The sequence below is a fragment of the Macadamia integrifolia genome, chromosome 8, assembly GCF_013358625.1.
Source record: "Macadamia integrifolia cultivar HAES 741 chromosome 8, SCU_Mint_v3, whole genome shotgun sequence".
Classification (NCBI taxonomy): Eukaryota; Viridiplantae; Streptophyta; class Magnoliopsida; order Proteales; family Proteaceae; genus Macadamia; species Macadamia integrifolia.
Genome location: NC_056564.1, coordinates 26,719,954 through 26,734,923, shown reverse-complemented (window position 1 = coordinate 26,734,923; position 14,970 = coordinate 26,719,954). Strand labels below are relative to the sequence as shown.

The window sequence follows — 14,970 nt, the reverse complement described above, 5'->3', positions numbered from 1 at the left end:
TCAGTGCAATGATAAGGATGCTCCATTGCAACCTGGTGGTTTCAAACAAGGAAACAGCAGCCTCTCAACAAAAAGTGGGGGTAAGGCTGCAGATATATGCCCCACCCCAGACCCTGCAATAGCGGGAGCCCCTTGCACAGGTTATGCCTTTTTATAGTGGATATGGAAAAATACTACACCTTCAGCCCTTCCACTATCACTTGTGGATTTCAAGAGCTCCACATGAATTCTCATAATCCCAACCTATTTCTTTATCCTCATGGATCTGCCATATTTTGTTTGTTATCATCATATTATTTTTTGAATTCGAAAGACCTTCCATGAAGCCTTGACAAGGCCATAAGGATTGAAGTCATTTGTAGTCAAAACTCAAAAGGTGATATCAGTCATGATTTTATTTTAAGAATCAATCCTCATTATGTAGCTCCTTTGTCTTAAACAGGAATTTTCTTTTTCAGCTTGTTTCCAGATTTTATTTTTATGAATCAATCCTCACCTGGAATGCAAGCCTGTCTGCTAGCTTCTTGGATTTAGTCACTCAGACGTGAATTGTCAAAACAAATCCAATTGATATATAAATTTTTTGTCATATGAACTACCTTCATGAAGATGCATATAATATAAAAGCAGAAGCTAAAATACAACTATACCTTTCCCTTATGGCGGCATATTTTTCATTTTCAGAAATGGACTTATAAACGTTCGTAAGTAGAGAACTTTTTGCATCCTTAAGCACCTGAAATGGTATGGAATTCGATCATTCCGCGATCACAGTTACGTACTGAAATTAATATACAGATATACCGTTGAGAGCAAGGGCAGTGCTTCCAAAGCAGTCTTGAGAAGGATAATGCTTGATATCAGTAACTGACTCTTTCTAGCATTTTCTACTTGCAAGACCTCATTTGTAACTTTATTTGGCTTGAAGCAGAAATGACACAAGACCCTATCTGGATTGGAGCAGGAAGCATATGACACTATTATAGATATTGACAGCTTACAAGAAAATTTTATAGAAGCGTGTTCCATATAAACAATCAAATATTAAATTGTGCTTACCACTTTCTTTTGGAAACTTACGAAGGACTTGTGAGAGACTAAAAAATAACTCCTCATTGCTCATCAACTCATCCTGGAAAAAAAAAATCAAGAAACATACACTAATATCACAATTTTAAATTGAAAAAAACACAATATTAGTCTTTAAAAAAAATTGCTGCATACTGCACCTTCAAATGAACAGCTGAAACATTTAAGTACATGGATATGAGAAAAATGTGTGCTACTATTTCTAAAACAATAATATTGTTGCATGTGGCAGCTTAGATAGATGATACTAAAAACTCATGACTATATGGAGATAGGGTGCCATTGCATTTTTTGAGAATGAAAATTTTGTTTAATCTTAAAAAAATAAAAAAATAAAAAAAAAATTAATAAATAAATGCATTAACGGATATCTTGTTCTATGACAAAAGGTACGCAAGCATCACCTTCCTATTTACAATTAAGTTGATTAAATCTAGTTTTACCCCATATTTTAGAATTGCAATTGTCACAGATATTGAAACTTGTTAGTGTACTGTGGGTAATGTGGTGTACCATGGGACAGTGTTTGATTTGTAACTAGATTAGTTCTTTAGTTGTTATTTCCTTTTCTAGTTAATTCTCTTTATTGTAATTAGATTTAGACTCTTTGTAGGATTCCTACTAAGAGTTGACTTAATATTATGTAATCAAGGGGCTAGACCACAATAGGGAATTCTGTTTTTCCCATGGTGTTCTAGCTCTCTCCCTCTTCTCAATCTCCATTGTGTTTTCCGTCCTTTACTACAGCCCTCCATTGTAGGTGCTGGTTTACAGAATCAGTTTTTTGTCACAAAACTAATATATTCTACAGCAGGAAACACAAAGTATAAGAATTTCATTAGAATTACGTAATAAGTTTTCTCAACTGGTGATCCACTTCAAGAATAAGATAGTTATCAGCAGATAACTTGATAAAGAAAGTTGAGAAATCTATAATTGATACTGACCAGGCAGTCAAGACGGGCATTGATAGTCTCAATGTCTTTTAAAGGCTGCAAAAGATTGGCGCGGAGAAGTCGAGTACTGGAAAAACAATTCAACATGTCTTATTGAACTTGTTCATCACAAATATGAACAATTTACAGTAACTCATTATTAACAAAAGATAAGACCTACGAAGAACTGAAAAGGCAGAGGAATATTTGTGGAGCCACCTACAGAACTGGGATAAGACTTGCTTCAGTTGATTTAATATCAACACATATTTGTCATCATATATCATCAGGTCACAGACTATAAAGCCAAAGTACACTCGCAAGCATAAGAGAGCTACCTCCAAGGATTAGTCTTAAACTGAAAGAATGCAATTACAAATTTCTACATGGTGAAATTGACTTATGTAACATGAAACTGAGTTCATTATAGATGATTTTAAATTGACTAATTTGACACTGGAGATGCATCTTTTCAAATCCCTCAGGTCAGAGCCCATTTTGACTACAAGTACAATGTTTATCTTATCTCTATATCAGCAGAATCTCATAATTTGAGTTGTTTGTTCTTTCCAATTTTCCAAAAAATCTAGGCACTTGTACGCAGCCTTAACCCTACTCTGCAAAGAGGAGGTTTCCCGACTTGAATCCGCAGCCACTGGGTCACATTGGAGCAACCTTATCGTTGCACCAAGGCCCGCCTAATTTTAGTAACAAAGGAAGAAATAAAAGATAGATAATAGAAATATGGCACCAAGCAACCCAGCTTCTAACTAGGCTCCATTGCATCCCATAGCTATTGGCATAAAACCAGAAATTCCATTCAACCTTTTAACTTGTTTAAAATGCGTGCAGGCAGCCTTTATATAGAGTGGCTGGGAGGGCTCTAAACTCTAATTTGAACTTTCTCCTAGACACTTTGACCATTTGATGAACTACACATTTTCAAGGACTTACACAACCATTATTGGACTGACTGACATTTTCAAAGACTTACATGACCATCAATGAACTGACAAATTGACTGAAATAATATCTTCTAAGACTTTAGATAATAGTTGTAACTAACTAGATAATCCTTTCTCTCTTTTTTTGGTGAATAAATAATTCATTACCAAAGAAGAGAGAACAAAGCGGCCCCGAGGGGAAAGAATATACAAGAGTGGGAGATTCCACGAGTCAAAAATAAGCCGATTTCTAGGGGAGTGTACACATCTGAAGGACACCGAAGGCAGCTTGCTTTTAACATCAAAGGTGATGGGGTCCCAAATATGCTAAAAGATCTAGAATTTGGAGTCCATATTCTAAGATTATGCTCCGACCAAATGTGGTGGATGGCAGCAGCAAACACAATCTTACCCACACTGTCACAAACCGAGGAACCGCCGAAGGTCATATCAACCCAAATCCACTCACGTTGAGGAAGAATCCTACATCTATGAGGCCTACAACGAGGAAGAACACCAGTCCAGATCTTGGAAGAGAAAGGGCAGCTGAAGAAGATATATATATATATATATATAATAGAAAGGGCAGCTGAAGAAGAGATTATATATATATAATATATTCAGTGGCACTCCAGAAAAGGATGCAGGAAGGAGAAACAGGAATATACCTCTAGATAAGAAAGGACTGCATGGTGTAAGCTTGTGTTCCTGACACTCCAGAAACAGGAATTTTGACCCTGCTTTGACTAAGACTTGGACTGGATTAATTAAAACTTCTTTTGCTTTTGGGGTGATTCAGAAAACACCCAGACCTGGTTGGTCTGGCCTAAACCAACTGAACCTGGTTCAATTGAGCCAGAACAGGTTCATTCAACGACCACATTCCTGATTCCTCCCTTCTTGCGATGGTACTGCTTGGAGTAGAACTTATCTATGTCAGCTCGCCCCGACATGAAGATATTAGATTTCGATGAATGTAGAAGGACATATAATGCTTGCAAAGGTCCTGGTTGATGCATTTGAAATCATCTTCATTGATCTACGTGCAATCATGCCATGGATGATCCTTCCATTTGACAAGGAAAGAGTGGTAACTGCCTCCTTTCTGTGTCATATAAAACTTGTTGTCGACAACATATTCAATCTCATCCTTGTCCAATGAAGCAAACCGTGGCCCCTTGTTGGTTGCACTCTTTCCAACTTGTTGGTCCATGTTTAGTGATTGTAGAATATTTGTACGCTTTGCTAGGGCTGACTGTAGCTTTGCTCTCTCGTCTGGTATGTTGATTGGGTTGAATACCATGGGATTGCAGTTGAAATAAAAAAAATAACACTAGTTCTTTATTCCTCTTACCAACACGCCGTTGTTGTACATCGATGGTCTTCAAGTAGCACATCAGTCTATGTCATAGTAATGACACACTCAATTCATTCTCCTCATAACCAGCAAACTTTAATGGAATGAAGCATCGCTGATTTACCTAAAGAGTGTTTCCATTAACAAGGAAAATCTTATAGGATTAGTGGTGTTTCTTCTTACGTAACTTAACCTACATAATAAAGGCTTGTGACATTAAATTTACTCAACTACCACTGCCCATGAGGACTTGTGCCACACATGATCCACAAGTCATTCAAGTGTAAATGATGCAAGTCGATGCCAATACTCTACTTTGTACTCAGCAATCAGAATTCAACTCACCACGTGTATCTTATAGGAATCTTCAGGTTCCTCGTTTCCTAAGCCAAGGTCAAGGTATCATCCTCATTAGCTGCACTGTCAACTACTCCATCTTGGGGGTCACAAAATTGTGCTTCTTCATCAGATTTTATGACTACTATTACAAAATTACCCTTGTCTCGCTATAGACAGAACTTAGCAAAGTGTCCATGGCATAGGTGTCAAGGTGTCACCAAGGCAGCACCTTCCAGGCGATTTTGTAGGCGGTCAAGGCAACTGCCTCCTTAGTGTAAGGCATTGGTCTGGCTAGTCTGGCACTTAGTCTGACAAACTGACACTTATTTATGTCAAATATTAAACAACTGGGTGAGAGAACACTACCCAATAGCGCACATACACACCAGGCGACATGGTCTTTTCGCACATGTTGTGTCTTAGAGCAGGTTCACGCTATCGGGTAGCATTCTTTCTTCCTAAATAATTTTATAATTGTTTTTTCATTTATTGAAGATATTGTTCATAATTAAGCAAACACCCCCTATTTGAATCCAATAAAAATAGTTTAAAAAACACTTTCCAAAATGATAAAAAGTTAACTCCCTAACTCAAAAACAAAACTGGATTTTTTGTTGCAAGGGTGATTTTCAATTTTCAAATATTAGGTTTTTCCCAAATTTTAAAATTCCAAATCTTGCTAAAACATTGCTAAAAACCAAAAGTAAGGCAAAATAATCTTTTGTCCTGATGTCCATAACTTTATTTTCATTCAGATGATTTTTAACAGCATCCACACATCTTAAAATAAGTTTGACCAGAATATAACTTTGTCAACACAACTTAGATTTAAGAATTCTGGATTTGTCGGAAAGATGGTTCTGTGCTCAACCTAATACAAAAAAGTCTCATGTCAAAATAAAATCATTTGACCAGTCAAACTTGTTATAGAACAAGAATATTTCTCTAAATGTTGATTTTTTATGACTATTTTTGAGTGAATAATATAATTTATTACCAAAGAAGAAGAAAAAAATACATGGCCCCGAGGGGAAGAGACAAAAAGAAAACAATGATCCCTCCTCAAGGGGAGAGAAGGGGGAGCGGATGTAAGAATGGGGAGATCCCAGGAGACAATAATATGTTTGCTCATTGGGGAATCAATATAAGCATCTGTAGAAGAGGACAATTTTGTCTTGATGCCAAAGGATATGGAATTCCAAATCTTCTGGAGAGGCCTAGAGTTTGAGGTCCATTTCCTGAGGTTACGCTCCATCCAAATTTGATTGATGATGGCAATGAAGGAGAGCTTCCCAACCATATCACAAATAGAGGAACCCGAAAATGTATATCAATTCATATCCATTCTCTTTGAAAGGGCAAAATTTGACGATTTCTTGGCTAACATTTGGTGAGGACACCTTTCCAAACTGAAGAGGATAAATGACACTCAAAGAAAAGGTGATCAATATCTTCCACACCATTTAAGTAGAGACTACACTAGGGGGAAACCAAGATTTGGTGGTTGATCAAGAAAGGTTGGGTTGGCAAACAATTGGAGAGAGCACATAAAACCGTGAAACTATGATGAGGGATGAAGGACCTAAACCATACGAGTTTCCTCCAAGGGACAAGAGGGCCGCGAAGCCTAATAAAATCCCAAGGAGCTTTGGAGGAGAAGAGGCCTGATGAGGCAGGAGACCAAATAGTAGTGTCACCCCTACCACTAGGAAGCTTTTAGATAATTTGCAAGGCATTCCATGCTGGAGCCAACAAGGGGGAAGAGTTGGTTGGAGGGACCTAGTCATTATCTTGGATGACATCAGAGACCATTGAATGCTTAGTAAATCTGGATATGTAGATAGCTTTCTCAGAACTATGCAAAGGAGGACACCTTGAGGGTGCCAATGGTCTAGCCAAAGAGATGTAGAAGCACCATCATCAATGTGGGAGGTAATTGCTCCAACAACCAGGGATCTAACTGAAAAAATCTTGTGCTAGACCCAGGAAGCATCAGACAAGATAGGAGAAGTCCAAATAGAATCCGATTTTAGAAGACTAGAATAAACCCAATCCACTCAGATGTTTTTCTGAAGCCAACTACCAAATCAACTTTATAATACCTGCATAATTGGCATCCTTGATGCGCCTTAGACCAAGACCTCCTTCATTTTTAGGAGTGCAAACATAAGCCTAACTGATGGGGTGCAGAAATTTTGTTGAGTCAAAGGCACTTGATGTGGCTTAATGTTGATTTTTTATGGTATAAGGTTATATGTGGGTGCGTTGGTCGCCTAGGTGGGCGCCTCATCACCTAAGCACTTAGGCACCCCTCAACCGCCTTGGGTCGCCTTGACAACTATGGTATGTAGTTGTTGCAGTTGTAATATTTAGTCTGTCCTCAACTAGTTATAGGAGTATTCCCCTTCTCTGCAGCTAAAACTGGAACTCAACCTAAGACAAGCTGCACTATAAACAGTACAACCACAGGAATAAGAACCAGGCCCATGGTTCTTCAACTGGACTTTGGTTCAGACCACACCAAGCCTATAGGTCTGGGTGTTTGGTGGTGGTTCATTAAAGATACCTGTTCTGCTGGAGAAATGAAGATGTAAAAATACCTGAGCTGCTACTCAATATACGTGTCTCAGATGAAAAGCCAACAACCAGAAAATTCGATTGGATTGATGGCAAACATAATTTAGTGGCCATAAGATACAGCAAGACACTACTGAATTGGAAAAGAAAAGCTAAAATGACAGAAACAAAACAACTAGACAGCCAATCAACATACCCTCCAACAGTTCTTGTTGTCTTAAGCATGTGAAATAGACTTCTTTTTTTGTTGCTTGTTCCCCAAAGGGTTGAATGTAGTGGCTCAATGATTTCCAAGTTCTGTACACTGTTATGCATATTTCAACTATAAGATCCATAAAGAGAATTCGAATTGTTATTGTAATATAAAGCATAATGATGTGCATTTTCTACTCCTGCCAATGCAATATCATTTGAACAAAGATATTGGACCAAAACTGCATTTCAACCCTACTTTCTGGACGAATGGAAAAAAAACCAGCAACTGAAAAGAAGAGGTTATTTTTCAAAAAGGATACCTAGTAGAGTCAATATTCATATGGTCAAATGAGCCATTAAACGTGACCTGGCAAAGTCGGTGAAGCATGAACTAGATTAAACATTGAATCCTCCACCAATCAAAAAGGGAAACAAAGCTTAAGAAAATGCACATTTATATCATAATATTTGAGGAAGAAATATAACTAAAACTTTGAATTGCTTCATTAGAATTATACAACATAGAGTAGAAAACCATAAAAGCTCCAGAAAAATGTACACAATCTACTCATCTCATCTTCAGAGATGGAATCAATGTAAACCTACTAGGGAATTACTGTTTAACATTATCCGAAGTGAAAGCAATGCTACCATATTTAATATTTAGTATCGCCTCTCTAAACATAGATTTAGGGTCAAGCAAGTATAACAATTGTGCCAAAACCCATATTGAACATCCACAGCCAAACCAGATCCATGTAATATGGGACAACAGAGAGATGTAGTAAAGCATATATTAATCAAGGAAAAAGCTCAAAGCATCAAGAACAAAATCATACCAACAATGAGTGGTTTGTAACAATAACCCCTTTCTCTGCTTCTGTCCTGTGCAATATGCAGTTAAAAATTTGTGTTAACAAAATGATCAATTATACAATCTAGTCACCAAATCAAAGAGAAACACTCAAAGGCACTCAGACCTCACGGAAAATTCTCAGAGATGTTGACCATTTGATTAATGAAGGAATTACTGGTGAAATGGGAGGTGGGACACTGAAACATAAGATTGGTTCAATATAATTTTCAGTGGGGGACCAAATAATTAATGAATACTTTGGGGAAAATTGGTAATGCTGAAGGATAGAGATTGTTAAGATTTTGAAGGGAATCCTGACTGCACCAATAATTAGACCACCCTAGCTCTGTGCATATATTTTGTTCTAAATTTACTTATCCAAGGAATATCTCGAAGAACTTCACAAAGAATGTGTTTCTACGGCCAAAAGCAAATCAATCAATTAGAGTGCAATGCATGGTAAATTTCAATCTGTCCATGATTCTTACACGACCTGAAATTACAGTTGTGATCCAGCCATAACTACTAATCAAAAAGGTTTGAATTGTTTTTCTCGGAGGTAATCAACACCTGGGTGACCACGCATGGAAACAGAGAAAGAAAGAACTCTTATCAAACACTACCTGTGTAATTTAAAAAGAGCAACACTCCTCCAAAGATGTAAAAAAATAAAATTCAAGTTATCGGATAGAAAAGTTGCACACTACCATTTGATAGTAGCTGCAGCAGCAGCCAAACATAGATAATATTGCTTGTAATAGGTGTCTAGACCAAGTGCAGATGGATCCTTGGCTGCCAAACTTTTAACCAGCACAACCCCCTATAGATGTTTGATCAAGACCACAAATAGCAAATTGCAAGATAAATATATACATGAGAACATACAAAATCATGAGAAAGCATACAAGAATAATAAAAATGAACCAGACCTTGGTGTCATCAAAGCAACCGCGAGCCATTACAACCTGGAAAATGCAGTGCAAGGTATTAAACATAGCATAGAGCACACACATTCTTGCATGTGTGGACACCTGCAAAACCCATAGATTGTTACCTTCTTGGCTGATGAATAAAACCTATCCACCAACTCTGAGACTCCAACCATACCATCTGGTGCCATCTTATTCGGGGGGACAATGATTAACATAGGATCGTAGAAAAGCAACAATGTCTTTGTATTTTGATACGAACTGCTAGTTTCAATGTATTGAGAGAGATGCAGTGAAGCTGATCTCAAGTCAAACGCAGCAACTCCAACCTGTACAGAAGATTGATCCTCTCAATTGGCATTGTAGACCTTAAAGGCATCAAAACCGAAAAGTGCAGTTGGAATAATTTATTCCACACTAGCTCTAAGAAGTTCTAGATATACCATTTAACAGAAACATATTATTTTACAAACTATTTAACTAACTTAAATAATTAAAGCTGAAAAGATCAAACAAAACTACCTATTAGGAATCGCTGATCACATGAACTTAGATGTCAATGTAGAATTATCTTGGTTGTGTTGCCATATAGGATGTTTTCCCAAACTCTCCACAATGAATTCGGGATCAATCCTCAAAAAAAAAGAAATTATTCTATGGGCGATATTTATCAGAATTTCCTCCACATTGTTTATGCTGGTACCCAAGGACTTACATGCTGCCATCTCCAGAAGGCAAATCACGATTTGTATGCATAAAGACACTCATGAGAGAGTAGGAAAAAAAATATATTCTTCATTTCAATAACTCTTTAGCACTAAAACATATAGGAAAATTGGTTGACTATTCTGCACCATAAACATGAGATTATAAAGCAGTTCATTATATTACTTATAGTCCATAATAATAAAATTCAATCACTCATTTAACCATTAATCTGGTGTGTCCATCAAATCGAGTCTCTTATCTAACTGGACAAATAAAAAAGATAAGAAAATAACATAAAACTATGGAGGTTTAAAAGCACTTTATTCATAGAATTTATTGTGAATAAATATGAGGCAAACTCCATTCAGAACTCATCAGCGGTAAAACTCAATACATCAAGCATTCTTATTTACAAAGTTATTAACAAATATGTAAAAGTGAATTACTATAAATTATTGAAACTACCTTAGTTGGAGAAATGCTTATTTTGGGTTGAATTGAGTTGATCCTACTTTATGAAATCAGAATTTAAAGAATATTAGGTTTTCAATGGCAGGCGATGAAGTTACCAGCAAATATGCATTAACATTATTCATTTGCCAGCATGAGATCCCTAGAAGATCACCTCACTTTTGCAAAAATTGAGCAAGAGCACTAATTGGGAGATGTAAGGATTAAAATCTATTTCTAAAAAACTTGATTAAAGACAAACAGATACAGAACAAGCTTGATCATTATATCTATAAGATTTCAACATCCGAAACCCATATCTGCTCCAAGATTCAACTCTATGGCATCACAGAGACGCTCATGTTCAGATCCAGGTATTCTATTATAGTGTAGATCGTAAGACACTACAAGAGACCGGAGAATGTAGATTTTGGTTTCTGGATATCAACACAACTTCTTCTTCTCATGTAAAAGTAGATCTAGTTTCTTTTAGTTCATCGGGATCTTTGATCAAGCAAATCAAACCGCATATGCTAAAGGAAACCTCAAGCTAATGATCCGAGGAGTAAACAGGAAACTTCGATTCTTATTCCAGTAGCGGACTTAATTAGTAAACATCAATTTTAATTCAAATAATTGATCTTCCAACTGATGCTTGCAAGTCTGAAGCTAATATCAAACAGATGAGCAGGAAGCTTCAATGTTTAATCTGGTATCCGAACTAAGAAGAAGCATTGAGAAATGAGAATTAAAACAGTGACTATCATCACTTCCAGCTTCCTATAAAGTGATCTTCCAATCGATATTTGGAGATAGAACAACAAATTCCAAACCTAGAAGTTACAGAAACCTCCATTATTGATTTTAGCATCACAATCAATAGAAGATTAAAGAAGCTGCAATTTCCATCATCTTTGAAATTAAAAAGGAAAAATCGAGAGGTAGGAATAGAAAACAATGCCTCCTTCGCTCTGTTCTCAATCAAACCGATCACGATGCTAGACCTTTCGCCAACTTCGTCTTCCATTCTTCTTTGCTGGAATCAGGGGAGAACCGAGCTTTTCTCTAGACTACGAATCTTGCAAATGCGCGCCAACTTTACACTTCGAAGCCTTTATAGTATCAGATCTCATGGTTGAAGAGATTCCACCTTCACCATTTGTCATGTATAGGTTAGGGAGCAGGATACGCCAGCAACTTATTCCACCTTCACTATTTGTCAATCATAGATAAGAGGCAGGATACGCTAGCACTTGATATCTCTCTCTCTTTCTCACATGAAATGACATCGTTACCCCTCCAATGTACAATACCGATTTGTCATCCCGATTCATAATGCAATCGATCTGATAGTAATGGGCCCTTGGGTCGTAAGACAATACTAAAAATAGTCTCGCAGACACCCACAATTGCTGACCTTTCCCCCGTGTCTCCACTCACTACGTTGATCACCTATCTTCTTCAGTCACTGCTACATTGCTATAGTTCGGCCCTTCCACCTATAGAGGCGGCGAAGGGGGGCAGAGGCTGTGAGGAGCCATGGGAGGAGACATGGTGAAATATGGAATCATAGGAGTTGGGATGATGGGAAGGGAACACCTATTGAACTTAGCCCATCTCCGATCTCAAGGTGTCGCCGTCGTCTGTATTGCTGACCCTCACCTTCCTTCCCAGGAATTTGCCCTCAACTTGGCTCAATCCTTCAATTGGTCACCCAAGGTATTATAATTTTGACCCTGCCCTTTTCAGATTTCCCCTTAAACATGTGTGTTATTATTATTATGCAGGTGTTCTCAGGACACCAGGAACTACTGGATAGTGGGGTCTGTGATGTAGTTATTGTCTCAACTCCAAACATGACCCACTATCAAATCCTCATGGATATCATCAACCATCCAAAACCCCATCATGTTCTTGTGGAGAAGCCCCTGTGTACCACTGTCAAGGACTGCAAAAAGGTCAATAATCATAAAACTTGATTCTATTCTGTTTTAATTTCTGTATATCATGTTATTGGAAATTGGAAGTGGATATCACTTTATATGAACCTTTCAGTTGATAAAGCATGGATTTTGATGTCATTTTAGTTGTCAGGAAGCCCTTTGTTTGGCTTAATACTATCATTTGACAGATGGAGTTTGTCTTCCTAGGTCATAGATGCTGCTAAAATGAGGCCAGAGATACTGGTTCAAGTAGGCTTAGAGTACAGGTACATGCCACCAGTTGCTAAACTGATAGAGGTAGTTAAGGGTGGAGCAGTTGGACAAGTGAAAATGGTGGCAATTCGCGAGCATCGGTTTCCTTTCCTGGTTAAGGTTAAAATTGCTATTCTTGTCTATGAAATTCCTCTGTTGAGCATTTACTGTTTATTATTTATTGTTCTTATTGCTCCCATGTTCATAATAGGTGAATGATTGGAACCGGTTCAATTCAACAGTGGGGGGACTCTTATAGAGAAGTGTTGTCACTTCTTTGATCTAATGAGGCTGTTTGTTGGTATAGATGTTAATCACAAGGATGAAATTTATGATGGAAAGGTATTTGTTTATGGACAAAGATTACTAGATCATAAGAAATCTATAGGAGCCATAACCAACAGAACTTGCTTGCAAATATTGATAGCTAACATGAAAAAACATTCCCAGAAGAATAAGACGTGTTCTGAGAAATGTTTGCTTATCTCATCTGTATTTGGCCTCACCAAATGAAATCAATCTGAGATACAGAACAGAGCACTATAATGGAAAATTTGTTTAAATCATATTTTTTTTATAATGTGAATGGACTGATATTTCATCACACCACAGAATCAAATCTCTTTTCAGTGAGAAAACTGGAATTAATGCAGGTCTAAACAGTCACAGTAGTTCTCAGGTGACTATATTCAAAACTTATTGGTTATTGTCAGTAAAATCTAACAAGTCAAACAGCTGAAGTCCATTTTCCTCTGTGGTGGATGGATGTCATATCGATAATCACAACAAAGTTTCTGGTCACTCTCTTAGTAATCAACCTTAGAAGATACTCTGTTATGAAAGTGCAACTCCAATCAAAAGGCATTTGTTGAGAATTAACAATAATCCAAATTAGGTTCTTGTTTGTGGACTCTAAAAGTTTATGCACCTAAGCGTTGGAAATTTGTGTCCGCTAATTACTTTTTTTTTTTCATTTCGTCCGAAGTAAAGACATGATTGTTGCAGTGACAGTACTCAGCAACCCTGCCTGTTGATTGCTTAATGTACTTGTGGAATATTAACTTTGTACTCATCCATTTTTCTATTTCTGTGTATTGAAAATTTCAAATGTATTCTTGGCTCCACTTCATCTCTTATGAGCTGAAACTTGAGCCTGATCTTGTATTTGTTTTATCCATTAGTCACCTATTTTTCCTTACTACTTCAATAATGGAAGCAGGTACCCGATATCATTGATAATGCATTTGTTATCGTAGAATTTGATAATGGTTCTCGAGGCATGCTTGATCTTTGCATGTTTGCTGAAGGGAGTAAAAATGAGCAAGAAATTTCTGTGGTTGGTGATATTGGGAAGGTATCACTCTCTCTGACGTCCTCTTCTCTTTCGTTTTCTTTATTCGAAATATTTCATCTAGTTTTCATTGTGACTCGGGTTAACACTTAATAACAGGGTGAGGCATTTGTCCCTGAGAATGTCGTGCGTGTGGGCACTCGAACAGAAGGAAGGGTTGGAGTCCAAACTTTAAAAGCCGAGGATAAACGGATAAAGTGTGTAGTAATTTATTTTGCTTACTTATGTTTTCCATTGTTCACTAGAGTAGTAACTTATTCAAAGTCTATGAGAACATGAGACAAGGAAGAGTACCCATGACCATCATTTTATAGCTTATGTTAGGCTTGACTGTCCATTTGTTTATCAGATATGAGGGATTGCATCATGGCTCAAGTTATTTGGAACATGTCAACTTCTTGGCTGCAGTTAGAGATCAAGGCGTCCGAGCACCTGCAGTAGGTTTGCAGGATGGGTTGCTCTCAGTTTCCATGGGAGTTGCAGCGCAGCTTTCAATTGAGTATGGCCGTTTTGTGACAATTGAAGAAGTTATAAATGATCAGAAAAATTACGGTCTCCAATTGAATAATGGGGTTTTATAAGCAAACAGCATAGGGCAGAGCACTAATAAGGGGTGGCAGAATGGTTTCATAAATAGATGGCTGGCAGAATGGTTTCATAAATAGATGGCTGAAAGGTCATTTCATGTGAGGAGGGACAGAGAGAGAGAGAGAGAGAGCGCGCATTTGGTTCAGAGAACATTTTCTCTTAAATAAATTTGTTTCATGTGCAACTTTTCTATATTCATTCTTCTTTTCAGTAAAGCTTCGGAATCCTTCCTGCAATCTATGGGAATATGTTTCATACATATTAGCAAGGTTCTAGAATCCATATAAAAGGGTTTGGCGAAAGTGTTTTTGTGCCGGCTGCTGATCTGATACAGCAACCCTCCTCCTTTATCTGGGCTTGGGATCAGTAGCAAAACACTGGTGGATTTGACATAAAATGACTTTGGAATAAGTGGTGAAGGAAAGACATGCATAGCTTATGTTTTGTATCAAGTATA

General features: G+C 37.4%; 2 protein-coding genes across 5 annotated transcripts in view; one reads left to right on the top strand and one right to left on the bottom strand.

Moving 5' to 3' along the window:
- The window catches only part of LOC122085852 (DNA mismatch repair protein MSH4), a 31,977-nt gene extending 20,517 nt beyond the window's left edge, over positions 1-11,460 (bottom strand). For all 4 annotated transcript variants that reach the window (XR_006142254.1, XR_006142255.1, XM_042654448.1 and 1 more), the window contains exons 1-11: positions 11,341-11,460; positions 9,347-9,550; positions 9,222-9,257; positions 9,000-9,112; positions 8,276-8,321; positions 7,757-7,803; positions 7,438-7,545; positions 2,037-2,112; positions 1,060-1,132; positions 805-950; positions 651-736 (exon numbers count right to left, since the gene is read on the bottom strand). Coding sequence is in view for 2 of the 4 variants with exons in the window: in XM_042654448.1 (XP_042510382.1) it covers positions 651-736; positions 805-950; positions 1,060-1,132; positions 2,037-2,112; positions 7,438-7,545; positions 7,757-7,803; positions 8,276-8,321; positions 9,000-9,112; positions 9,222-9,257; positions 9,347-9,550; positions 11,341-11,406 (1,001 nt within the window). In the remaining 2 variants the exon portion in view is untranslated. The remainder of the gene's footprint in view (positions 1-650; positions 737-804; positions 951-1,059; positions 1,133-2,036; positions 2,113-7,437; positions 7,546-7,756; positions 7,804-8,275; positions 8,322-8,999; positions 9,113-9,221; positions 9,258-9,346; positions 9,551-11,340) is intronic.
- A 318-nt stretch (positions 11,461-11,778) lies between these two features.
- LOC122086266 (inositol 2-dehydrogenase/D-chiro-inositol 3-dehydrogenase) lies at positions 11,779-14,751 on the top strand. The gene is given in 8 exon segments (XM_042655010.1): positions 11,779-12,098; positions 12,167-12,337; positions 12,530-12,694; positions 12,786-12,807; positions 12,810-12,916; positions 13,794-13,928; positions 14,025-14,122; positions 14,275-14,751. Coding segments are annotated over 8 exon segments (1,110 nt in total). The 5' UTR covers positions 11,779-11,918; the 3' UTR covers positions 14,507-14,751.
- The last annotated feature ends 219 nt before the right edge of the window (positions 14,752-14,970 follow it).